Source organism: Chrysochloris asiatica, unplaced genomic scaffold, assembly GCF_000296735.1.
Source record: "Chrysochloris asiatica unplaced genomic scaffold, ChrAsi1.0 scaffold00197, whole genome shotgun sequence".
In the NCBI taxonomy this organism is placed as follows: domain Eukaryota; kingdom Metazoa; phylum Chordata; class Mammalia; order Afrosoricida; family Chrysochloridae; genus Chrysochloris; species Chrysochloris asiatica.
Genome location: NW_006408715.1, coordinates 186,582 through 214,502, shown reverse-complemented (window position 1 = coordinate 214,502; position 27,921 = coordinate 186,582). Strand labels below are relative to the sequence as shown.

The 27,921-nt window shown below is 41.7% G+C and overlaps 1 protein-coding gene across 1 annotated transcript; it reads right to left on the bottom strand.

Moving 5' to 3' along the window:
• Positions 1–3,842: 3,842 nt before the first annotated feature.
• Positions 3,843–21,538, bottom strand: ACTG2 (actin, gamma 2, smooth muscle, enteric). The gene is made up of 8 exons (XM_006872401.1): positions 21,389–21,538; positions 20,464–20,592; positions 14,335–14,445; positions 13,985–14,069; positions 10,754–10,915; positions 9,930–10,121; positions 5,663–5,844; positions 3,843–4,048 (listed from the first exon to the last, which is right to left on the bottom strand). The coding sequence occupies exons 1-8, from the start codon at positions 21,512–21,514 to the stop codon at positions 3,905–3,907; spliced, it is 1,131 nt and encodes a 376-aa protein (XP_006872463.1). The 5' UTR covers positions 21,515–21,538; the 3' UTR covers positions 3,843–3,904.
• Between the last annotated feature and the right edge of the window lie 6,383 nt (positions 21,539–27,921).

Genomic DNA, 27,921 nt, shown 5'->3' with positions numbered 1-27,921 from the left:
AATACAGAAATGGCTACAATCATACATTGACAAAGAACTTCCAGAGGTTCAAGCTGATTCAGAAGAGGCCATGGAACGAGGGATATCATTGCTGATATCTGATGGATGTTGGCTGAAAGCAGAGAATATCAGAAAGATGTTTACCTGTGCTTTATTGACTACGCAAAGGCTTTCGATTGTGTGATCATGACAAACTATGGACAACATTGTGAAGCGTGAGTATTCCGGAACACTTAATTGTGCTCATGAGGAGTCTGTACCTGGACCAAGAGGCAGTTGTTCAAACAGAACATGGGAACATTGAATGTTTTAAAATTAATAAAGGTGTTCGACAAGGTTGTATTCTTTCACCATACTTATTCAACCTGTATGCTGAGCAAATAATCCGATAACCTGGGTTATATGAAGAAAAACGTGGCATCAGAATTAGAGGAAGGCTCATTAACAATCTGCTATATGCAGATGATACAACCTTGCTTGCTGAAAGTGAAGAGGACTTAAAACAGTTGTTGTTAAGTGCCATCAAGTCGGTTCCGACTAATAGCGACCCTGTATAGGGTTTCCAAGGAGCAACTGGTGAGCTTGAACTACCAGCCTTGCAGTTCAAACAGCTTTGCAGTCTGGCGCATTAACCCACAGCGCCACACCAGGACTCCTTTATATAACAGTAGTCTCATACAATATTTGTCCTTTCATGCTTGATTAATTTCACTCAGTAAAACATCCTCCAGATTCATCCATGTTGTGAGATGTTTCATGGATTCATTATTATTATTTCTCACTGCATAGTATTCCCTTGTCTGTATGTACCATAGTTTGTTTATCCATTCATCTGTTGATGGACTTTTAGATTGTGAATAATGTTAGGATGAACCTGGCTGTGTGTATGTCTATTCATGTCAGAGTTCTTGTGTCTCTAGCATAAGGAGTGAGATTGCTGGATCATATGGTATTTCTATTTCTAGTCTTTGAGGAAGCATCATACTACTTTCCATAGTCATTGTATCATTTTGCAGTCCCACCAGCACTCGCTTGGGTAAGCTGAATTCACGAAACATCTCACAACAGGGATGATTCTGCAGGACATTATGCTGAGTGAAATCAGTCAAACATGAAAGGACAGATATTGTATGAGACCACTATTTTAAACAGACCATTGTTTTAAAAGTCAAGAACAAGTTGACACACAAAAAGAAACAATTTTTAATGGTTACTAGGGAGAAGTTGCTCTGGTAGCGTAGTGGTTACGAATCGGGCTGCGAACCTTAAGGTCAGTGGTTCGAAACTACCAGCCGCTCCGCGGGAGAAAGATGAGGCTTTCTACTCCCGTAAGGATTTACACCCTCGGAAACCCTGTACAGTGTCGCTATGGGTCGGAACCGACTCAACAGCACTTAACAACAACAACAACAGGGAGAAGTTGAGTGAGCGAAAACACTAACTAGATATTACAAAGTTCCAATCGCCCTACAGCCTGGCTAACATATGTTGTTTTCTCTTATTTTTGATCAGCATCATTATTGCTGGAGTGAGAAGGTATGTGATTGCAATTTGAAGAGCCTTGGAAATCCTATACAGGGTCACTATGAGTCAGAACTTGATGGCACTTAACAACAATGGCTAATAAAGGAAGCCCTGGTAACATTGCAGGCTAGGTGCTGGGTTGTTAACCCACTAGTGAAGGCAGGGTTGGAGTTTCAAACCCACTAACTTCCAGCAGGAGAAAAATGAGTCTGTAAACATTTTTTTCATAAATGAAATTTTTATGTATGAAGTGTCGGCATTGTTTTTGTTGGGTAGATGTCTTGGATAATCCATTCAAAGATGCTCATTTAGTCCACCTTGATGAAACCTCTATCCTTCGTGTACTGACGGAAGCACTGGCGGCACATGTTGTATTGAAGTCTTATTTCTGGGTCAGACTGTGTGGGTTTGAGCATACATATCAAGAGTGGGAACTCTGGCCGAATTTTCATAGGTGATTCCAGTAGAGTTGCTGGTGACCCATCCATCCTGCTTTGAGGAATGGACTAAACAAAAGGCCGCAAAGATTTATAATCTCAGAAACATTGAGTCAAAATTGACTGATGGCTGTGGGTAAAAGTTAATGATAGCATCTTTTCATGTGTTTATTAGCCACCTGAATGTCTTCTTTGGTGAAGTGTCTTGTTCATGTTCTTTGGCCAATTTTAAATCAGAAGTGTTAAAGTTTTGTATACATTTTAGAGACTGTTTCAATTTGGTTAAGCTGAGAAGGAATCCCCACCCTACAGAGCTCTAAATAAGAGTTGGATGAAACTGTGTTCCCCCAAAACATGTATCAATATGGCTGGGTCATGACTCTCAGTAAGTCGTTGGGTAGTTATGTGATGATTTCCCATGATGTTAAAGCCATCCATTTGTGATATTTCTCTTGTAGCTGTAGTAGATAACTTAGACACTCTCTAAGGGTTTTTGAAGAAAAAAAAAAACTTCACCCCTCATCTCCATCCCTAGAGGGCAAGTTCATGGATGGTGAGTGAATGATGAAAAGGAATTGTTTGACTTTGAGGCTCAAGAGCTTTTCCATTATCTCCCATGGATGTGTCTGAGAAAGTTGATGGACCAGGTGGGATCTGATCAGAACTTGACAGATGGCACTTGTCTTCGTGGAGAGAGGGGAGGAAAGAGGTACATCAGGCAAATGCCACTAACTATAAACTAGTGGTGGTTGTGACTGTGTGCCACCGAGCCAGTTCCAACTCATAGTGACCCTGTATAGGGTTTTCAAGGCTGTAAATATTTAGGGGAGCAGAAAGCCTCTTCTTAGCCCCTTGGAGTGGCTGGTAGATTGGAACTGCTGGTCTTGTGGTTAGCAGCTCAGTTTGTAATCCATGATGCTAGCAGGACTCCTTTATAAACTTGTAGGGATGATATTAGTACCAACCTCATTGGGTTGTGGTAAAAATAAATGAGGAAGTCCCTATAAAACTCTTAACACAGCGCCTAGCACTTGTAAGTGCACAATAAATGTTTGCTATTATGATCTCTTAGTAGTTTGTAGGTGCTTCTATTTCCCCTCATTTCATTGTGTGTGTGTGTCTGTCTGTCTGTCTGTCTGTCTCTCTTTATGCAGGGAGACCTGATAGGCAGGAGCCCTCTTTGTGATGTGCATATACCTATCTGGGCTTGCCCAGCCAGACGCCAAGGATTCAGTAGATACCTGTAGAATTGACTAAGGGCAGAATGAGAAGGAAATAATTAAGGAGAGAGAAAGAAAGAGGCAAAGGGAAGGGATGGAAAGATGGGAAAGGAAAGAAGAGAGAAGCAGAGGTGTGGGCAGCAAGGGATGGAAGTAAGAAAAGAGAGAAATTGTTTCTCCTAAGAAATGCTGTTCCTTTCTTGATTCCTTTTAGGAAAAATACAACAAAATCTTCAATGACAAAAGACCTGATAGTAATCTCAGGTCCACTATGACCTTTCCTTTCCTAGTTTAAGTAATAATCTGTTTGAACTACTCATGTACCCTATCCTCTAAGGATTCTGTCATGCCTTTTCCATTCATGTTGTCCATTGTATGTGTATTGTCCTTGAGTATACAGACTTTCATCTCTGACAGCCCGCGTTTCTTAAACCACAAAGTCATTCATCCCTCATTCCTACTCATGATCAAGGCTAAGGAGGCAAGGTTGTATAATACAGGGAACACTAGTTCTGAAGAACTTGCTAAATTACTCTTGGTTCTATGTGATCTTGAGAAAGTCTTTAACTTCTGTGAGCCTCAGTTTCCTCATAGAAATAATCTTAGGACAATATGTGGGCCACAGCCCAGGAAAAGAAGAGCCTCACACAGAGAAGTAAGACTTACAGGTTTTAATGCCTTGTGATCAGTAACAGAGCAGTCTGGAGAGAATCTGTTCTGATTTTAGAAGCATTTCCTGTGGACAATGGAAGGCCCTGCCTCATCATATTCGGGCTTGCTGATCCACATCTGCTGGAAGGTGGAGAGAGAAGCCAGGATGGAGCCTCCGATCCAGACAGAATACTTCCGTTCTGGGGGAGCAATAATCTGCAAAGACCAAATGTGATGGAACATGATCAGTCCCTGAGAGAATCGGGAAGGTGGCCCAAAAGTCATCCCACCAATCTGCCCTGTGGAAAGGACAGCCTCCGTGGTCAGAAGCAACAAGATAAACATTATGGTAGATTAGATCATTGCTCAAAACTTCACTATATGCCCATCCCCAATCTCCAAGCCCTCCACAGAGTGTGCTGCTCTACCCTGTGATTTTAGGCTGAACTGTGTATTTGCTTTGGCTGATGGGCTGTTAGCAGACACGGCCCTAGCAAGAACTTGACATATGCTTATGCAATTGGACATGCTCTCTTGCTTCCCCTTCATAATGAGCCATGGGAACCTGACTTGAGCTAACTGGACCTGAAATCTGAAGCAAAACTACCTAGTCGTGCTGGGGCCCCATCAGCTGACTCACAGCTGGCCAACAGGTGTGTGAGAATCGATGCTTAATGTTATGTACCACTCGTCTCCAAAAGTCCTCGGCACAAATCTTGCTTTGGTTGGGATGTTGTTCATGAACACATACCTCCTGTACTTTTGCTTGTGCACCCCTACCCATAATGATTTTCCCTCTCCTTTTGCTTAGGTTGCCCTTGCATTGCTCATGGCTACTAATTAGATCCAAAACTCCTGGAAGGACTTGATTCAATTGAGTTCATGTTTAACTCAGAGCAATGACTCTTGAACTGGGATATGGACCAAATCATTGTTCATTTATCACTGTAGGTAATGGGGCACCTGAGACCCACTGAATCAAAATCTGGGAGTGGCTAGGTGTAGTATCCTGACACACATGGTCCCAGTAAAAACCCCTGTCCTACATGTGGCAGGCCCCAGTCATTGAAGCCACTCCAGTGGCTCTGGGGTAAGAAGGGCCCACGTATATCACTGTTCCTGAATGGTCTGGCATCATCTAACTAGCACCATCTGCTAGTTAAGGGTAAGGTCTGGGATAGCCCTCCTTTGTGAAGAAGGTCCTCAGATTGCTGGCATAGAGAATACACATCCTCAGATTAAGCCAGAGACCAAATTACTGTGAGACTTTGGAACTTTCAACCTATTTGCTACTTCTACTCCCAACTCTTTTTTAAATCTGCTACAAAGTTCCTTGAAGCCTTAAAAAAGTCGATTGCTTGAGGAGTAGAGGCAGGGGGAGAAGCGCTCACTTCTGCCAAGCCAACAAAGTGAGGAAACCTGGTGAGAAGCAGTATGGAGAGGGCAGGAGTCAAGACTGAGTAGTAGACCAGATGTTGTCCTGAAATCAAGTAATGTCCCTGTAGGTTTGACTCCGCAGTTGGCCTTACGGCTAAACGTTCCCTTGTTGGACCTTTCACCTTCCTCTGGGCTAACACCCATGTTCCTTTTAAAGATGTTGTTATGTTGGCTCCTTCTTTTCTTCCCCTCCTTTCCCCCCTTGTTGATTTTCTCCTTACCAGTTTCATATTCTCCTCATCCCAAATTATTCTAGCCTCTTCTTGCATGACATTCATGTAATTATGTTTGAGAGCTCATCAGTTCCCAAGGAACATTATACCCCTTTCTCTTGACCAGGATAACACTCAACACAGATAACCATTAAGTGTCTGGGCCTGTGACAAGACCCACCTTGATCTTCATGGTGCTGGGGGCTAGGGCTGTGATCTCCTTCTGCATCCTGTCAGCAATGCCGGGGTACATGGTGGTTCCCCCAGACAGGACGTTGTTGGCATATAAATCCTTACGGATGTCGATGTCACACTTCATGATGGAATTGTAGGTTGTTTCATGAATTCCAGCTGACTCCATGCCTAGTGAAGACCACAGAGTCTAGTCAGCAATGCCCCACCTCCACCTCCTCCAACAGTCCTTCTCTTACTGTAACTACCTTTTAGCTTAGACTCTCAACCACCTCCCAAATGGATTAGATCAGGCCTCCTAATTGGCCATGGCCCTGCCTGTTCTGAGTGAGCTTTCACACAGATGCCAGATGTCTATTTCTTAAAGAACGCTGTCATCATATTATTTTGTTTTGTTTTACAACTCTATTGAGATATAATTCACATACCATAAAATTCACTCTTTTAAAAAGTATATGATTCCATGGTTCTTAGTAGATTCACAGAGTTGTGTAACCACTATCACAGTCTAATTTTAGAATATTTTCAACAGATCAGACACTCCCCATTCCCCCTCCACCCGACCCCAACTCCTGGCAACCACCCATCTACTGTCTGTGTTGCTGTTAAGTGCCATCAAGTAGATTTACCTAATTTGCATATTCCATACAGGGTCATTATGAGTTGGAATTGACTTGACAGCAGTGGGTTTTTGGGTTGAGATATTCCACATAAGTGGAAACATATTTCATGTGGTCTTTTGTGATTGGCTCCTTTCACTTAGCATGATGTTTTCAAGGTTCATCAATACCAAAAGGCATTCTTTCCTTTGCCAAATAATGTCACATTGTATGGAGATACCCATTACATCATCTTCGACATTTCTCCATTGTCTCAGATTGACATTAACCTGCTACTGAGATCTCTCAAAGAAAAGACCTGTATGTCAAACTAGCTCATGTTCACCTATCTCCCAATCTTGTTTACCTGAAATAGAATTCCACACTGTAGATAGGGGACTCTTCTTAAAGTACAAACCTGACCTTGCCATACTGTTACCTAAAAACTTTGGGTGAGCCTAATGCTGATATGAATAACCTCACACTCTGTGTGGTCCATCTCCTGCAGTTCTTCCAGTTACCCCTGTGTAGCCCATTGAATGATTTAAAATCACCCCTCTACGCTTTTTTTTTTATGATAAAAGTGTCAAATTTTTAATTTAATATATATTTTCTTTCTATCCCTCTATGCTTTTGCACATTCTGTTCCCACTGCTTTGCATACCATTCCCCACTCATTTCTCCTTCCATCAGCAGATCCCATAAAGTAGCATTCTTCAAGGTTTTGTTCAATGTGCATCTTCTCAAGGAGCCTTGTCAGATTTCTTAGACTTAGACCACTTTGTCCAGGTTGCTGTTTATCACTTACTACCCTGTATGTGAAGTCCTGGTGTGGTGCTGTAAGATAAGCACTGGACCATAAGGTCAGTTTAAACCACAAAGACGGTGGCTCAAATCCACCAGTTGCTCCTTGGAAACCCTATACAGGGTATTGAAAAAAAAAAATTCAAGCTGCACTGAAGGCACTGGTGAAAAAGAAGCCTCCAGGAATTGATGGAGTACGAATTGAAATCTTTCAACAAACTGATGCAGGAGTGAAGGTGCATACTAGTCAAAGTCAAGAAATTTGGAAGATAGCTACCTGGCCAACTGACTATAAAAGATACATATATCTCTTGTGGAAATCATTGAAAAAATATCATTAATATCACATGCAAGTAAAAAAAAAAATTTTTTTTAAACAGAGAACAACATTTATTAATAGTTACCAAAAGCAACATGGAGGTGGGAGGGAACGTGAGTTAATGGTGATAGAACTATCACATTGATTAAGGGTAGGGGGGCATAGATGATTGTTGTAATTGCTGTCAAAGAGTTGTACACCTTTAAAAAGTAGAATTGGCCAAAGTGTCATAAATGTATTTACAACAACGACAAATAAAGAATATAGCTGCTGTGGCTACTTATGTACAAAGTCTCATGGGATTTGGTTTCTTGATTTGGAGGTTTAGGGACATGTTTTGATTGGACAGTCCTATGAAATGGCTTGATAACATGTTTAGTGCTTCTGTTCTACTTCCTAGTTTCGTGTGTAGTGCCTGGGGTATTAGAAACTTGCAGGCAATCATCCAAGGCATAACAAGGTGAAGGGGAGTAGAGAAAAGGAGGAAGAGACAAGGTGTGTGGTTAATTGCTTCCATGAACAACTGCCCCCTTAGCTATGAGACTGCAAGAACTAGATGGTGCCAAATGATTATCACTGAACATTTTGATCAAAGATCCCAGAGAAGAATTCTGATCAAAACGAAGAAAATGCAGAACAGAATTTCAGATACTCATCTGAAAAGACTGCAGACTTCCTGGAGCCATGATCATTGAATGAACCCCTAACACTATTTCCCTTGTTGTTGTTGTCATTAAGTGCCATCAAGTCGGTTCCGACCCATCAGCTACCCTGTATAGGGTTTCCAAGAAGCAACTGGTGAGTTTGAACCTCCGACCTTGCAGTTCAAACTGACTTTGCAGTCCAGTGAATTAACCCACAGTGTCACACCAGGACTCCAAAGACTTGCCCTAGAGAATCTTTAAACCTTGAACCAAAAATATCCCTTGAAGGCAAGTAAAATTTTGCTGAAGATAATTAAAAAATGATTGCAGAAATACATCAACAGGGAGATACCAGAAATACAAGCTGGATTCAGAAGAGGATGTGGAGCAAGAGAGATCACTGCTGAGATCAGATTGATCCTAGCTGAAAAGGCATTTGATGTGTGGGTCATAGAAAACTATGGATAACATTGATAAGAATGGGAATTCCACAATACTTAATTGTGCTGATGGGAGACCTGGTGTGGCACTGTGGGTTAATGTACTGGACTGCAAAGTCATTTGAACCACAAGATCGGTGGTTCAAGCTCACCAACTGCTCCTTGGAAACTCTATACAGGGCCACTATGGGTCGGAGCAGACTCGAAGGCACTTAATAACAACAAGAATTGTGCTCATGAGGGACCTGTGCATAGAACAAGAAGCAGCCATTCAAACAGAACAAGGGCACAATGAATGGTTTAAAATCAGGAAGGGTGTGCACCAGGGTTGTATTTTTCCATTATTCTTATTCAGTTTATATGCTGAGGAAATAATCCCAAAAGTCAGATAATATGAAGAAGAATGTGGCATCAGGATTGGAGGAAGACTCATTAACAATCTATGATATGCAGATGCTAACAACTTCCTTGTTGAGAGTGAAGAGGACTTAAAACACTGACTGATGAAGATCAAAGACTATAGCCTTCAGAATGGATCGCACCTCAGTGTAAAGAAAACAAAAGTCCTCACAACGGGACCAATACATAACATCATGACAAATGGAGAAAAGATTGATGTTTTCAAAGACTGTATTTTGCTTGGATGCACTCGTGGGAGCAGCCGTCAAGACGTCAAATGATACTGCATTAGGCAAATTTGCTGCAAAAGACCTTTTCCAAGCATTAAAGAGCAAACATACCAGTTTGAAGACTAAGGTACACCAGAGCCAAGCCATGGTATTTTCAATTGCCTCATATGCATCTGAAAGCTGGACAATCAATAAGAAAGACTAGGAGAATTGAGGCATTTGAGTTATGGTGTTGGGGAAGAATACTGAAAGTATCAGGGACTGTCAGAAGAACAAATAAATCTGTCTTGGACGAATGTTCCTTAGAAGTCAGTATGGCAAGATATCCCTTGTACTTTGGACATGTTATCAGGAGCTGTCAGTCCCTGGAGAAAGACATCATACTTGGTAAAGTGGAGGGTCAGAGAGAAAGAGGTAGATCCTCAATGAGATAGATTGACACAGTGGCAGCAAAAATGGACTCACCACAGTGTGAGCATGACTCAACACTAAGCAATTCTTTTGTGTATGGGGTCACTATGAGTCAGACTTAACTCAGCAGCACCTAACAACAACAGTTGCTCCCAAACCCACTACACAATTCAGCCTCTCTGACCTACATGGTAAATTACACAATTTCCTTGATGTGTTCTCATTCTTAGTTTCATCTTCTATTTCCTGCCCTGCTCTTCTTTCTATTTTGATTTCCTTACTCTTTTATTAGAGTTTATATATTTTTGCCCCTTCCTAGAAAGGGTACACATAAACAATAAACAAAGTATATTCAACTCCTGGTTTATCTCTTTCTGTAGCTCACCCACCATTCTATGGGCAGCACTCACCAATAAAGGAAGGCTGGAAGAGGGTCTCAGGGCAGCGGAAACGCTCATTGCCAATGGTGATGACTTGCCCATCAGGCAGTTCATAGCTCTTCTCCAGGGAGGATGAGGAGGCTGCTGTGGCCATTTCATTCTCAAAATCTAGGGCCACATAACACAACTTTTCCTTGATGTCTCGGACAATTTCTCGCTCAGCTGGAAGGAGAAGAAGTGATAGCAAGTGACCACTCAGTTCTGTTGGTTTATTGTCCATGTTTATAAAAACTGCCATCTCACAACTATTTTGATAAATTGCCCCTGATGAAGATCAAGGATCTCACCACATCATGTTAACTTATCCATTTCTGTTTCTAAAGTAGAAGTTCAAAATCATGATTTCCAATTTCCAAAAGCTTTGTATAGACTTTCCCCCTTGTTCTCACTCCTCTGCCCTGACAAAGTTCTGGGCCTTCCAGTCTAGAAATAGGTCTAGGCATATTGTGCTATCACAGAATCTAGGAAGGCTCTGGTCTTGGTGTGGACGTGGTCCTGGGGAGGGAGAAGCTGATGTGAAAGGAGATGGAGAGGAGACCTCTGCTGAGAGCTGCTTAGCTGAACTAGGCCTTGTCCCTCACCCAGGTAGTCTTGCTTGGGAGCCCTCGTCTTTTAACAAGGTTGCCTTGACTATCTGGTCTTTTCCAGAGGCCCAGCCCAACTCAGGGCCTCCCAGTCTAACCCAAGAGTGTTTAAGGACACAGGGCAACAGAATTCCATTAGTCCTGAGTGTTTCTAGTCCTGCATGAGATTTGGTTCTGAGCTCAGACTGGAATCAGGAAAGGGCTGGATACCTGTGGTCACAAAGGAGTAGCCTCTCTCTGTGAGGATCTTCATGAGGTAGTCCGTGAGGTCGCGGCCAGCCAGATCAAGGCGCATGATGGCATGGGGCAGTGCGTAGCCTTCATAGATGGGGACGTTGTGGGTGACACCATCCCCTGAATCCAGGACAATGCCTAAAGACAGGAGTAGAACCTATAGAAGCTGCATTCTTGTCTTTCATTTGTCTCTAGAATTAGTCATCAAATGATCTTTGACTATCACATCTTTCTGTAGCTGCTAAGGAAATTCAGCCTCCATGAGGATTTATGTATATCAATCTTGTCTCCCTAATGCAACTTTGGGCTTTAGGAGGGCACACAAAATGTGTCCTCTTATTATATCCTTTGAAACACTTTCACATTAATGTATACTTGTGGATATGCATTAAAGCAAGATTACACACTCTTTAAGTGCACATGGCTAGTTCGCATGTCCTTTATGCATCAAATTTACACATTGTTGTTGTTAATTGCCATCAAGTTGGTTCCAACTCATAGCAACCCTGTGTAGGGTTTCTGAGGAACAGCTGGTGCGTTTGAACCGTGAGCTTGTGGTTTAAACTGGCCTTGAGGTCAAGTGCTTATCCTAAGGTACCACACCATGACTCCAATGACTGGGTTACTGTTGTTGTTAAGTGCTGTTGAGTCAGTTCCGACACATAGAGACCCTATATAGGGTTTCTGAGGAGCACTTTGTAAGTCTGAACTACCATACGTATGGTTCAAAAGGACCTTGCAGTCCAGTGTTATTAACCCACAGTGCTTTACCAGGACTCCCATGACTAGGTTGTTGTTGTTGTGAAGTGCCGTCAAGTTGGTTCTGACCCATAGTGACCCTGTATAGGGTTTTCGAGGAGCAGCTGTTGAGCTTGAACTGCCGACTTTGCAGTTCAAACGGCTTTGTAGTCTGGCGCATTAACCCACAGTGCCACAGCAGTCCTACCCATGACTGGGTAGGACTATGCAATTGGGAGGTGCTTGCAGTCCACCAAGGGGATTGGATACTTACTGATAATATGAATAAGGGCATGGCACCTTTATGGTGGTGGGATCATGCAAATAAGGTGAGTGAAACCTTAATGTGGGGATTGGTCAGTTTTGTCATCCCGCAAAGTTTAAAATTAATCATCACAGAGGTGGAAAGGAGGATCTCACTACCATCAAGAAAGAAGACCCAGGAGTGGAGCATATCCTTTGGACCCAAGGTCCTCATGCGGAACCTCTGTGATCCAAGAAACAGAGAACTGTGACATCAGGGAATGAGAGAAGCAGCAGCAGAAGCAACAGAATGAAAAGATTGTCATCAGACAGAGCAATAGGCTTCCTGGCTCAGAGAGCAAGAAAACTAAGCAGAGGCTTACTGGCAGTAGGAGGTGCCTCTAGGCACTGAATCCACAGAGCCAGAAGAGCTCTATGACACTTGCCTCAGCAGGGCAGAGACCAGACTAAGGGGCTCAAGGGCGAGAGAGAGACCTGCCTTCAGGTACAGCTTAGGGGAGGCTGTCTGATCGATGAACTGTATCCTGAATTGTAACCTTGAAAACCCTCTATAAGGACACTGTGTGTCAGAACTGAGTACATGGCATTTAACAAAAATAAAACCAAAAACATTCCTCAATAAACCCCACAATTGTGAATATTGTACATGAGTTCTATGGCCATTGTAATGAATTACCACACTCCGCAGAAAAGTAGAGAGTGCTACAGAGGGACAATTGGTGTCAAAATTGGTAAAAAGTTCATAGGAATCAGTTCTGGGGGGTTTATCTTGATTCTCATTCTCGCTAGTGAAATTAGAGGAGATCAGATACCTCTGCTATGCCATTCTTACATAAACCAATGCAATGGGATGGAAAACAGAGATAGAAGGTGTTGCTATCAAAAGGAGATAGAATTGTCAATAGTTTCAGATGACGTGGCTATATACCTAGAAGACTAAAGAGAATCAACTGAGAAATCATTGTTTTTGTAGTTACGTGCCGTCAAGTCAGTTCTGAATCATAGCGACCCTACGTAGCATTTCTGAGAAGTGTCTGGTGGGTTTGAAGCATCAACCTTGTGGTTAGCAGTCTAGTGCTTATCCTGCAGCACTACACCAGGAGAAACCATTAGAGCTAATAAAATGATTGGTAGGGTCCAGATGCAAAATAAATATACAGGAACCAGTAGCTTACACTTGTACAAAGATCTAGATCACAGCATATTTTATAATTGGAGACAATACATAAAAATAAATAAATTAAGGAGTCATCACTACTATGCGACCCTTAAACCTGATGTTTACAGCATAAAATCAAGTGTAAAGGGCAGGATTCAAAACACTATATACTGTAAGTTTCCTTATAACTGTCCTTAGCATTTACAGTGAAATTGCTATTGTCTTTCCCCTGCTAAACTGTTAGTTCCTTAAGAGTAGAGTCTGTTTTATTTATTTGAATACAGTCATGACCTGATGTGGTATTTGACACATGACAGGGAGTTGTAGAAAGTATCTGATGGATGGATTGGTGAATAATCACTATATGAATAAAAGGGTATTTGAACAATGTTTAAGGAAGCTCCCAAGACCCTATAGAAATCAGTTTAATATAAATTCTGTCTCCCTGTGCATCCTCCTGTAGCAAACCTCCTGCACACATCCCAGAATGACTACTGTGAGAGAAGATGTACTGTTATTGTTGCTGTAGTTGTTAGCTATTGTCAAGTTGGCCCCTAATTCATGGAAATCCCATGCACAATGGAATGACACGCTGCCCAACCCTGCATCATTCCCATGATGCCATTGTGGTTCATAGAATTTTTCATTGGCTGATTTTCAGTAGAGCTCCAGGCCTCTCTTTGTAGTCCATCTTAATCTTAAAGCTCCATTGAGATCCGCTCAGCATCAGAGCAATGCACAGGCCTCCACGGACAGACAGCGGTGGTTGAGCCTGAGGTGCACTGGCTAGAATGGAAGCCACATATCCCACATGACAGACAAGAATTCTATTCATTATGGTTTTTGTGAAAATATATTCTAGCTACACTGATAGACTCATATCTGCATTCCACATGGGTCTTTCCATCTGTTATCCCTAAGCAAGATTGTTCCTGAACTTTGGTTGTCCCTTCTTTTCAGAACAGGGAAGAAATCCCTCTGCAGGAAGCCAGTTCTTTCCTACTCCTCCTGGTGCCAGAAAAACAGTGGGTTACAGGGCTGCTTACCTGTTGTACGTCCAGAGGCATAGAGAGAGAGCACAGCTTGAATGGCAACATACATGGCAGGGACGTTGAAGGTTTCAAACATGATCTGAAAGGACAATGCAGAAGAAAGGAATATCTGGCACAAATCACAGCATCTCTAGGCCTATATAATTGTTTGTATCTTATTAAGGGCTGGTACTGTGCCTATTTTTAAAAAATTCTTATCCTACCCTCACCCTCTACAGAGCCTGCCATACACTACATATATAGCAGGTCCTCAAAAACTTCTGTTGCACTGGGTATGAATGGGAGGAAGGGCCCAGATTTATGTTGCTTCTTACGCCAATGTCCACGTCTTCCTGGCATCTTACCTGCGTCATCTTCTCCCTGTTAGCCTTGGGATTTAGGGGAGCCTCAGTGAGCAGGGTGGGATGTTCCTCAGGTGCTACCCGCAGCTCATTGTAGAAGGAATGGTGCCAGATCTGGTTGAGAAAAAACGCAGATGAGCCCAGCAGACTGTCAATGGGCTGGGAAATTCTGGTTACAAGCCTTTGCTGTCAGAGTATGGCAGGATGGTGCGCAGAATGCCAATGTCAACCTGAGAACTTCTCACTGGCATTAGAAGTTCGCAACAAGACCCCAGACAGGGCTCAGACCTCATTGTATGTGTTGGTTATGTCCATCTGACCTTTCCCTTTCCTCCCCTGCTTTGTGTCCTGGGGCTCAGGTCTATTGCATTACTCCGCATCCCCCTACTTCCGGCTGTATTTGGTAGATGGAAGATACCAGCAAGAGATTGAAGGATATTGTTCCTGGCAATGTTGTGACCCTCCATTGGCATAGCTACTGTTGGGCATGAAGGTTCTAGCACTCACTGAGCCCCAGTGACACTGCTCCTTAAGGCTTAGTGGTGTAGCAGTTTCCCACTGGTGCAAGTACTTGGTAAATTCAGCATCTCTTTCTGGTTGACTTAATCTTGCTTCACCTGTTCAAAATTTTGTAAGTAGCCCTTCTCCATTCAACTTCAAAATCCCAGTTGAATGTTTACCTGATGGGTATGCTTGGGCTTGGTTTTCAGTTTTTATTACTGACTGAGCTGGTGATTTAGAACAAGATTTCCTTCCACCTCAAGCACCACTGATGTTACAAGCTGCATAATTCTTGGTTGGGTAAGTGCTGTCTGGTTCTGCACATTGTAAAGTGTTCGGCGATAGCCCTGACTTTTCTGTCCACTAAGATGCCTAGTAGTTCCTTTCCATGTGTGACAATAAAAAATGTCCCCAGACACCATGAAATGCCCTCCGTGAGGCAAAACTGGTTGAGAATCAATGCTCTAGAGAGTTAGTTCTCCCCACAGGGTCCCTGGGTGGTGCAAACAGCACACTCAGCTATGAACCCAAGTCTTGAAGATTTGAGCCCATTCAAAGGCACCCTAGTAGAAAGGTCTGGTGATCTACCTCTGAAAAACCAGCCACTGGACTTTGAATACACATGAATCAGATGACTGCACGGCAACTGTTGTTTTTTGTTGTTAGTTTTTGTGTTGTTGTTGTTTTTCTCTTTTTGTCTCCATGAGACCTGTTCTCTCTTCAGTGATTCAAGACAACCAAGTGGGAGTTTTTATTTTTTATCTTAGAGGGATTCAGCAGTGAACAGAAGGGACATTGTTGTTGTTGCTAAGTGCCACTGAGTCACAGCAACCTTGTATATGGTTTCCAAGGAGCCATTGGTAGATTTAAACTGTGAACCATATGGTTAAAAGTCCAGTGCTTATCCCACAGCACTACACCAGATAGGGGCACAAGGCTATGCTTTCATTGAAAGTGGGGTACATATAATCTGATTCCTTTGTACTTATCATATTTATGCACCTTAGCTTTGGGTTAGGATGGTGCCAAGTATGATAAGGACAGATATTAGTCAGACTAGGTCCCTGGTTCTTTGTTCCAAAGCCCAGAGGGAAGAAAGACAGGCAAAAAACAAAATGCAAAGACAATGTAAGTAAAGGAAAAGGCAGAGGCAGTTAATTGTGTGGGGGATTTGAGTGATGTATTGGTTTGACTTTTTTGGTGAAGACAAAGGAAGGTCTTCATGGCTGAGAAGGGTATCTGAGTCAGAGGAAATGGCACACAAGCAAAGACCCTAGACTGGGACAGTTTCACAGTAGCAGGAGAAAAAAAAGGAATTAGTCTTGATGACTAGTATTTATTTCTTAATGTGGTTCACAGATGCCTTGCATTGAAATCACCTGGGGAACTGTTACAGGTGCTAGTTCTGAGCGAGGCTGTATCCGAGAGCCACTGAATCAGAATCCTTGGGTGTTTGGCCCAAGCCTCTGCATTTAATTCTAGTTTGTTTTTTGGAATTTTTCTAAAGTCTCTTAAAAGTTAAAGATGCCAATGATTGAAAAATTAGATGAATTACTTAAAAAAGGAATTAAAATCTCCCAAGTTCCCACCATCTAATAACAAATTGCCAATATTTTGTCTTTTGTCTTCTTTCTAATCTTTTTGTATATTTGTTGTTGTTGTTGTTGTTAATTGCCATTGAGTTGGTTCCGACCCATAGTGACCCTGTATAGGTTTTCTGAAGAGCAGCTGGTAAGCTTGAACTGCCGAACTTGCAGTTCAAAGGCTTTGCAATCTGGCACATTACTTCACAGCGCCACACCAGGACTCCTTTTTGTGTATTACTTGCATTTATTTTGGTATCTTTATGTTCAAATTTGTTTGGGGCTACTTTTCAATTAATATAACAAATTATTTTTCTTATCATTGTAAATAATTTATCAAGTCAAACAAGTGCTTATTTTGAATATGTGCACAACATTTCATCATATACTGTAATATATTTAATCACCTGATATCTTCAAGTTTTGTGTTTTGATAATCTTATGACAGATATAAGGAGCTCTGGTAGACTAGTGGTTATGAGTCTGGCTGCTAACCTCAAGGTCAGGAGTTCAAAACTACGAGTCATTCCACGTGAGGAAGAGGAGACTTTCTGTTCCAGTAAAGATTTACAGCTTTGGAAACACTATGCAGGGTAGCCATAAGTCAGAACCAACACCACCACCATGGTGCATACCTTTGTGCATTTTATATTTTCTTTTTGGATATTTAGGATGTTCTCTAAAGAAAAGAATCCTAGAAGTAGATATACTGGGCTCAAGGGCATGAGAATTGGAAGACATTTTTATTTCCATTACTAATTAAAAGGCTAAATTGATTTTTACGTACAGAAGAAGAAAGTGTTTATTTTACCCCACCTTCACCTGCATTCAGTATTTCACCCTTAAATATGAAAAATAAAATAAAATAAAAATTGATAGGTCAAAGTAATACCTGGCTGTTTTACTTTGAATATTTAAAGTTGTTTCAAGGGAGTCTAAATGTTTTCACCTTTGCAACTTTTTTTAAGTTCTTTTAGGCAAATTGTTCAAGCCCTTTGCTTATTTGCCTGAAGGAGACTTTGTGTTTTTAAGGATCAATTTGCATCAGCTGCTAACTGAAGGTTGTCTGTTTGAACCCATTTAACTGCCTAGGCCACAGTCAGAAACCCCTAGGGCGCTCAGTTCTACTCTACAACAAACACCTGGGGGCACCAGGAGTCTGGCTTGCCTTGATTTTTCTTCTTTACTTTTCATTTGTATTAACCCTTCATTGCATTTATTGTGAATATTGTTTGCAATTTGTTTTTCTTTTAAATATAGTTTTCCTGTTTACATACTAGAAGTTGATTTTAAGAACAAATTGTCATTCTTTTTCTCTGTGACTTCTTTCATGAGAAACTTGATAAATATTCATATTTGAATTTTCATATTTAACTTTTATAGTTGCTTGATGTGTGTTTGGTGAGATGGTATCATTCAGAGTTATAAATAAAGATTCCTCTTCCCCCAAATCATTAATTGGCTGTCTCAGAAAAATTCATTGAATAATTCTTTTTTTTCCCTCAAGTGCTGGAAAGTTTCTTTATTCTGCATTTTGTCTTTACCTTTGTGCTGTTGCCAAGTCACTTTAGTTTGACAACTCTATGTTATATTCCTGGGGCATGGTGGCTCCATATGATAAGCACTGGACTGTGAACTCCACAAGACTTTCTGCTCTGTGAAGATTTAAAGTCTGTCTCAGAACCCATAAACAGGGCTGCCATGCGTCGGGACCAACTCAAAGGCATTGAACAACAATGTAATACTCTAGGAGCTCTGATGACACCATGGGTTAAGTAGTGACTGCTAACTAAAAAGTTGATGATTCAAACCCCCCAGCCACTCCAAGGGAGAAAGCAGCAGCTGTCTGCTCCCATATAGATTTATAATCTTGGAAACCTTATGTAGCAATTCTACTCTGTTCTAAATGGCTGCGGAATCAATTTGATGGCAGTGGGTTTTTATGCTATATTCTAATATTTGGAAATGGAAACTCTCCCTTCATATTTTTCCTTATTCATTTTGTTCTGAAAAGTTTGCCTATTTATTCCTTCAAACATGTTTTAGAATGATTTTGCCTAATTAAAGATTATATTGGAATAGCAATGAATATACATTTATTTTATCAGTTTTCCTTTTAAGGTGCATAATATGTATTTTAGGGGTTTCGTTAGAGATTTACACACTATTATTACTGTGAATAAAATATTTTGTCTATTATATTTTTGTATTAGCTATTATTAGATCTAAGGAGCTTTGGTAGAGTAGTGATTACAAGCTGGGTTGATAACCTCAAGGCCAACAATTTGAAACCACCAGCTGTTTCAAAGGAGAAAGATGAGGCTTTTTGCTCCTGTAAAAGTTTATAGCCTCGGAAACCCTGTGAGTCAGAACTGACTCCTTGGGACACCACCGCCACTATTGTTAAATATATACTCATAATATGTGTCATTTCTTGAGCATTAAGTATATTCCATACCTTGAGGTTATACCTAATTTAATTGTCAAAGCAATCTAAGGAAAGAAAAATTATTATCTCTCTTCACAAATTGGAAACTAAGTGTTAAGTTTGATTAGCTCAAATGGCAGAGGGGGAGTTTTCAGTCATGTCTCTAGAGTCCTTTTTCCTAACCAGTCCACTATGTGATGTGAACACTAACGTATTTTACATAGTTCTCACACATCTAGAACAACTGAATCAAGGATTTGGAAAAAAGTAGATATGAATTATGGATTTCAAATCGAGTTTCAATTCCCAGATGAAGTCTGCTCAATAAACCCTCTATTTAAAGTTTCAGAACACAGACATGCCAGAAACAATAATGCTCAGACAACCTGCAGCTAAATTTAGCAAAAGACTATGAGAAAAGCTCCATTAGCATTTTGCAGACATTATTTTGTTTATTGCAAACTCCACCATTTAAAAATAAACCCCTCTGCATTTTCTTATGCAAAAGAAGCTTCCAGAAATTTCTAGATATTTTTATGTGTTATTTTCTTTAGCTAGTCATCAAAATGATATAGCATCAATGCACCTATCTGAGGTCCTGATGAGGAAATTAAAAGACAGTCTAGGCTGGTTAACTTCTCCCAAGGCAGCATATGGGGATTTTAAAACTGCTCCCTGGGTGAGATTTCTGAAAGTTGGGATAGGACCACCACTGGGCTAGAATGGGGTGCTGGGTGAAAGGAAGAAACTGGGAATTAGGCAGGGCCAGGTCCTGAGGACACCATGTTAAGAACTTACTTTTGGGATAAGATTCTTATGATTCAATAGTGAGTAATTGTTATCATGACTAATTGCAACTGTCACAATTGTAAAGATAGAAGTTTTGTAACAAAATGGGGGAGCAGTTATCTTACAGTCCAAAAAAAGAGGACCCTAAGAACATCAAGTGAAGCAGGGACACCAGAAATGGAAGCAGAGATGGGGACATGGAAACAGGGAGCCGCTGAGGACTCTAGATTCAAGGGAAGAGAGGGACTAAAAGATAGTGGCCAGGAGGCAAACTTGCAGAATGTGCCCTTTGGTGGTGTAAATGACTATATATGCCTGAGTGTTTAAAAAAAAAAAAAAGAGCTAAAGTGAATAGAGAGAAATACTGTTAAGTGATGGTACATGGAGGGCATTGTAATCATTGTGATGAAACAAGTTGTATGATTTGTTGAATGTAAAACTGATGATCTGCCCTGTAAACTTTCACTCAATCCACAATAAAAACTAAAAAAAAGAACTTACAGTTTGCTGGTGAGGAGCTACTGAAGAGTCCTGAGGAGTCCAGTGACATGATCTGATCTATTTCTAGAAAGATAAGCTTTGCAGGAGTGTGTAGGTGGCTGAGGGCACAACTGATGAAGGGAAAACAGCCAGGAAGGCTTTGGAATAGGCCAGCTGTGAGATGCTGGCCACCTGTGAGACAATGTCCATAGGGATGGAAAGGAAGGAAGGAAGGATTTGAGAAACATTTCAGAGATAAGAGTTGGCAGGGCAAAGGGGCCTATGGGATATTAAAGTCATTAGGATGCAAGATCATTGAAATAAGCACTTTAAAGGGGAGTCCACTGATACCTTCTCCATGTCATCCCAGTTGGTGATGATGCCATGCTCGATGGGATATTTGAGAGTTAGGATCCCGCGCTTGCTCTGAGCTTCATCCCCAACGTAGCTGTCTTTCTGGCCCATTCCCACCATTACACCCTGCAATGCAAAGGGAAGGAAAGAGGCATGACTTGGTGGAGGGCTGCTCACACAGGGACATGACATGTGTGTGTGTGTGTGTGGGGGGGGGGGGTGTCTCTGAAGAAGAATGAAGATAAGAAAAGGAGTCTGTCCTCTAGAGGTAAGGATGGGGCAGATGCCCACAACCATGGGAGTGGTAGGAAGAAGAGGAGGTTTCTCTCATCTAAGACAATGTCCAGCCATACATTTCTATCCCTCCCCTCACTAAACACACATAGGACTTGAATTTGCCTTCCAGAAATAACCTGTGCTTGTACTTTTATATCTCCAAATCTTTGCTCCTGCTGTTTCTCCACCTGCTGTGATACTCCTTCTCAGTTATCCCTTTGTTCAGGAAGCTTTCCCTCAGTTCAGACTTAATCCCCCTCCTTTGTGCTCCCATTGTGAAATCGGTCCCTTTTATTTCAGCCAATGATTTCAAGTTAGTTGTATGGTATCTTCACAGAGTATAAATGTCTAAAGATAAGGGGCTTAATTGCATACATTTTATATATATATATATTCCAAAAACTGACATAATGTCCTTATTAGTCTGCCTGAAGGATATTGTTTTTGGTCCTAGATATTTTGCTTTAAAGGGTCCTGCTCTATTAATCATAACAGAGAGTTCTTACCCCCAATACACACACACACACACACACAGACAGACAGACATACATGGCTCAGCAGAGTCCCTATGCACCATGCTTACTCCTAGTAGCTCAAAACCTTGGATCTGGAGACACATACCTGGAGGATCTGGATAGACACATACCTGGTGGCGTGGGCGACCCACAATGGATGGGAAAACGGCCCGGGGGGCATCATCTCCGGCAAAACCAGCCTTGCACAGGCCAGAGCCATTGTCGCACACGAGTGCAGTGGTCTCCTCTTCACACATGGTGAGTGTGGCCGAGCAAACAAGCTGGGGTACCTTGGGGGCAGGAGAGAAAAGCACTAGTCAGTTATTTGTCAGAATCTGGTTTTCTTTGGCTTTATGTTCCAGCTCCCCGTGCCCAGTTCCAGGAGGAACCAGTCTGAGTCTGGTCTCCAAGTCTCTGTAAGTTCATCGTCCCTGCCTCTGTTAGGTACTATCAAGTTGGTTCTGACTCATAGCAACTCTATAGGGTTTCCAAGGAGGACTGTTGGGTTGAAACTATGGACTTTGCCTGGTGCATATCCTATGGCACCACACCAGGACTCCAGTCTCTTAAAGATCTGAAATGGCTGCAAAACTTTAATCCAATGGAAAGAGTGTAATATACATAACAAAGGATAAGAATTTACATTATAAAAAGAATGTCTGAATCAATAATAAAGAACTAAACAGCCCCAGAAGAAAACTATGAATGGATAATTGACAAGGAAGGAAACAAAAATATCCAACAATTAATTAAAAATATCCTCAGCCAAGGAGCTCTGGTAGCGTAGTGGTTATGAATTGGGCTGCTAACCTCAAGGTTGGCAGTTCGAAACTACCAGCTGTTCTGCGGGAGAAAGATAAGGCTTTCTGCTCCCGTAAAGATTTACAGCCATGGAAACCCTGTACAGGGTCGCTATGAGTCAGAACCCGGGCTCCATGGTACTTAACAACAGTAACAATGCCCAGCCTGGCTAGGTGTCAAGTAAGTGCAAATTAAATAAGGCCATCTCATTCCATCTTAAAATGAAAGGTTTTAGAACAGGTGTTGGCAAAGGGGAAAACCGGAGAAACAACACATACAGTGTTGTTGTTGTTAAGTGTCATCAAGTCAGTTCTGACTCGATAGTGACACTGTATAGGGTTTCTAAGTGACTAGTGGATTTGAACTGCAAACCTTATGGCAATGCTTATCCTACAGCACCACACTGCTACTCAAGTATCAAATTATGGAATACTGTACACACTGCAGTTAGGAGAAAAACAAGGAAGATCTATGTGAATGAATGTGGGCAGATTTCTAATAGATTCTGCTGAATGAAAAAGCAAATTGTGGAATAGAATTTATAGTACAAAACTATATAAGTGAGTTATTTCTAAAGCACAAAACAATGATATATGTTTTCCATAGTTTTCTATTTGTGGATTGAAACCCATAGCAAAAAGTTTCCAGGATCCATACCAAAGGGATCTTAGTGATTACCTCTTGCTGTTGTTAGGTGCCATCAAGTCAGTACCAACTCAGTGACCCGACCTTCTGCACAACAGAACAAGACACTGCCTGGTCCTGTGCCATCCTCACAATTGTTGTTACACTTGAGCCCACTGTGGCGGCCACTGTGCCAATCCATCTCATTTGGGTCTTCCTATTTTTCGATGACCCTTCACTTTACCAAGCATGATGTCCTTCTCTAGGGACTGGTCCCTCCTGACCATGTGTCCGAAGTATGAAAGATGGAGTCTGGCCATCCTGGCTCCTAAGGCGCACTCTGGCTATAAGTCTTTCAGCACAGATTTGTTTGTTCTTTTGGAGGCCAATGGTAATTTTGAATATTCTCCTCCAACACCATAGCTCAAATGCCTCCAGGTATGGGGAAAGGGGCTGGTAGAGGAGGTATAGGGTTATAGCTATAATGTTTTAATTTTTACAAGGAGACGGTATTCAAGAGTTTATGTAATTAAAAATAAATAAAATAACAAAACCTGTTATTGAGGGGAAAAGAAGGAGCAGCTGTAGATGAAGTGTGCAGCCCCAAGGAGAAGCACACTGAAGGGGAGCAAATAGGTCTCTGAGGAAAATACGCATTCTGACATGCTAATGTCTGAATTGGGACAAATGCAAAGTAATGCAGAAGTTCATTTTTCCAACATCTGTTGCAGGGTTGTATGGCGCTGTAGGATAAGCACTGAACCATAAGATCAGTTTGAATGGCAAGGTTGACAGTTCAAACCCACCAGCCACTCCTTGGAAACCCTACACAGGGTTGCTATGCATCAGAACCAACTTGGCAGCACTTAACAACAGCAACAATAGTTGCAAGTTTAAGCTAAAAGACAAACATCTGACAAGGTTTGGTGCTTGGTGATGAAGTAGCAGCAACAGAACCACAGGAGACAGCACGGAGAGATTGAGTCCCAGCCTGAGAGTCTGGATGCGGGGAGAGAACACAGGAAAAGCCCAGCAGAGAGGAGTTGGGAAGTCTGACTTCAAAAGTCCAGAGGAAAGAGAAGGATTGTGAAAGAGGAAGGTCTAACAAAGCTTCATTCATGTATGCCACAGGTGGTTCTGCCAAGGAAAGAGGAGATACTGAAACCTGTAATGCAAAAGATGGTCCTCAAAGACCCTGACCCAAGCCAGCGATGAAACAGTCAGTGCCACATGCTTGCCTCTGAATTGGTGTCAAAAAACCCAGGAAGACAATGAGAAGACGTATAATCACAAAATTCTAAGTGTAAAAGGTCACTCTTTCCATTGTGTTCAAAGCAGGATGCATACTAGGGAGAGGCCTCTGATGACTGGATTGTTGAAGCTCATGTCCCTTCCTCATCCCCCATAGCCATGACGATCAAGTCTTAGCCCTTGACCATGGCCCACGGGCCCAGCAATGTCTGATGGGCCTGCATCTCTAGACTCACCTTCCCTCTTGCTCTCTCTTGGTCCTCTCACTCTGACGTGTTGTGTTGCTCTCCATTCTCTGAATTGTTCCATCTATTTTTTTTTAATTTTTCCTTCTGGACTTTTAGATCTGGTCTCTCCCTCACCCCACCTGTTTGCCAGACTAAATCCAACCACTCCTTGGGTCTCTGCATCAACACAGCTTCTTCGTGAGTCCTCTCTGGTCCACCAGTTTCTGTTAGTAGATCCTTTTCTTTGCTCCAACAGCACCTTAAACTTCTCCCAGAGCAACAATCACCTCTGCTGATTAAGGTTCCTCAGTAGCTCCGTGAAGGCAGGGGCTGGAGCTGTCTTTTTCCCCAGCGATTTCCCAGTGTGCCTAACAAAAAGCTTGGCAAATGTTTGCTATCAAAATAAATGAGTGAAGGTAAAATGGATGGCAAGGAGAAAGATTTTCAGACTGAAGAATGTAAGAGGAAATCAAAGTCTGAGATGAGTTAGTGATTGAAGGAAAGCACCTAGTTTCTCAAAATAATACTCTCTGGATTTGAACAGTTCTAAGATTGCAAAGAAGACACCTAACCTCCTCTCATATTGGCTGCATGGGGAAGTGGAGTGATGCAGAAGGCTGGACATAGCCAAATACTCCAGTATTCAAAATAGCAAAGGATTGTCTTAACACCTTAGATAATCTTGATATGCAAGTTGGGCAAGATTCCAGAAAACATTATTATAATATATTAAAGATGTCATACACACCAACCCAAACCACCAAACCCACTGCCATCAAATTGATACTGACTCATAACAACCGTAAATAGGACAGAGTAGAACTGCTTCACTGGGTTTGCGAGACATCAATCTTCACAGGAGTAGACAGTCTCATCTTTCTCCCTTGGAACCTACCTGGTGGTTATCAGCTCACAGCACCGCTAGGGTTCCCTGAGATACACACATCCCACACACACACATATATTAACACCCAGGATAAGAAGTATTGCTATGTTATAACTGGAGTTCTGGTTTGGCACTGTAGGATAAGCACTGCACTGCTAACTGCAAGATCTGCAGCTCAAACCCATCAGTCATTTCTCGGAAACCCTAAACAGGGCTGCTGTGAGTTGGAACCAACTTATTGGCACTTAACAACAACAAGAAAAATGTTTTAACTGTTAAGTATTCACCTAACAAATGATAAAGTAATACCCCCTCAGGGGTCCAGGGGAAGGTGGGAGACAATTGCTTCAGCACAGGATCTAACAAGTTTTCCCTTGATATTTCCATGGATAAAGTCACGTGGGCTGAGCAATAATACTGTTGTTAAGTGCTGTTGAGTCAGTTTTGACTCATAGTAACCCTGTATAGGGTTTCTGAGGCGTGGCTGGTGGGTTTGAACCACCAACCATGTGATTAGCAGTCCAGTGCTTATCCTACAGTGCCATACCACTATATAATTGGATATATTTGCATTTTGTTGAGTTGCTGTAACTAAGAGGTGCTAATTAGTAGATCAGTGTCAACCTATAGGCAGTGATATGCTTCAGGTCTCACTCTTGATCCTTCCTTATGTGACATTTTAATTAATGACTTGGATGAAAATATAGGACATATGCTAGTTGAATTTCCAGATAAAGGCATCTCCTGCTTTTCAAAAGTTTGTTTTATGTCACTTCCCCCCACCCACTTTTTTTTTTCAACTTTTTATTGTGAATTGACTGAAGGTTTACAGACAAGATCATCAGTTTTATATTCAGCAAACAATATACTTTGTTTCATCTCAATGATTGCAATCCCCTCCATGGAACAACAGTTATCTCATTTCCTCCCCGAAGTTCTTATTTCCCTTCTACCCACCTTCTCATCCCTTCTTGCCACTGTCCTTGGTCCAGTTGCCCCTTTGATTTTGAATAACTGACTGTTCCACCATTCATAGTAACCATATCTTACTAGTGTTCTTGTCCTCTCTATATACCTGTCTACTGTTTGGATCAAAGAGACTGTGCTCCTTTCCAGACCTGAAAGGTGGTCGAGGGCCACAGTCTCAGGTTCCTCCAGTCTATTTCTGACCAGTAAGCCCGGTCTTTTAAAATAATTTTTAGTTTTGTTTCATATTTTCTCCTACTCTATCCAGGACCTTCCAATATGATCCCTTTCAGAGCAGTTAGTAACAGTAGCTGAGTAACTAGTAGCTGGGCATCTAGTTCTTCTGGTCTCAGGGTAATGGAGACTGACGTTCACATGTTCCATTAGTCCATTGGACTAGTTTATCCCAAGCATCTTCAATTCCCATCATTCTTCTTTCTTCCATACATGGAGATACCAATAACTGCACCCTAGATGGCCGCTCAAGAACTTTTAGTATCCCAGATGCTAATCACCAAAGTAGGATGTAGAACATTGTCTTCGTCTACTTTGTTGTGCCAATATGTTACTTCCCTTTTGTGAAAGACCTACCTTTGTATCTGTTTTCACTAACCAAAGGAAATCTGAAGAGGATTTTCACTTACACTAAAAAAGGCAAAAAAAGAAGCAACTAAGGAGACAGTACGTACCTTGAGCAGTGAGCGGCGTCTCCAACCTCCTTTCCCAGAACTACACCGAAATTTCTACTTTATATTTTGTTGTTGTTAATAAGTGCCGTGGCGTTGGTTCTGACCCATGTGTATTTATTGTATCGTTTCTGTTTTTACTATTGTTGTTGTTAGGTGCCATCCAGTTGGTACCAACTCATAGCGACCCTATGCACCACAGAACAAAATACTGCCCAGTCCTAGGCCAACCTCACAATTGAGCTCATTGATGCTTTTATTACATGTTATTGTCTTTTTAGGTTTTATGCATTATTTGTATAATTTGGTAGATTATTTGTTGGGGGGCGGAGGGGAGGTAAGGGGATGCTCATATTTTTTCCCTTATAAATGAATGGTAATTGCTTCTTTGTTTTATGCCATTTCATATTAGGAAAGATTTCATAGTAACGATCTACTTTTGGATAGTGAGACAAACCTGTAAATGAAACTAAGGTGGGAGTAATACTAAATATGTTGGATGGAAGACTCAAAACCCAAGAAAATCTCAAAAGGCAGAGAAAGTGAGGTGAGTCAAATAAGATTAAACATAATAGGCTAAAAATGAGGTTCTGCACGTGCATCTCAACAATCAAACAGAGAGAGATCTTCTTCAGCATCTGTGAGCAAGATCTGGATTTGTTGTTGACCACCAGCAGTGTTCTGTGGCCAGGATTAATTCTAACCACACCTCCAACTGGAGTACCATGCTCAGGTCTTGGGGCCATACTTATTGGCAAAGAGGTGGAGGAAGTGGCTGCCATTCACTGCTGCTGTTGTTATTAAGTGTCCTATCATGAAGTCAGTTCTGACTCATAGCAACCCTGCATAGGGTTTCCAAGGAGCAGTTGGTGGGCTTGAACCACCAACCTTTTATTGATCCTACAGTGCCACACCAGGACAGTTGGTGAGTGTAAAATTGAATTACTTTTCTTAAAGAGAAATTGTTGTTGGTAAATGCTGTTGAGTTGGCTCTGACCCTGTATAGACTTTCCAAGGAGTGGCTGGCTGGTGAGCTTGAACCGCCAACCTTGAGGTTCAAGCTGACTTTGCAGTCCAGAGCATTAACCCATAGTGTCACACCAGACCTTAGAAAATAGGTATTGTTGTTGTTAAGTGTCATGGAGTCCATTTTGACTCACAGAGACACTGTGTAGTGTTTTCCAGGCTTTGAATCTTTTGCAGAAAAAGAAAGCCTCACCTTT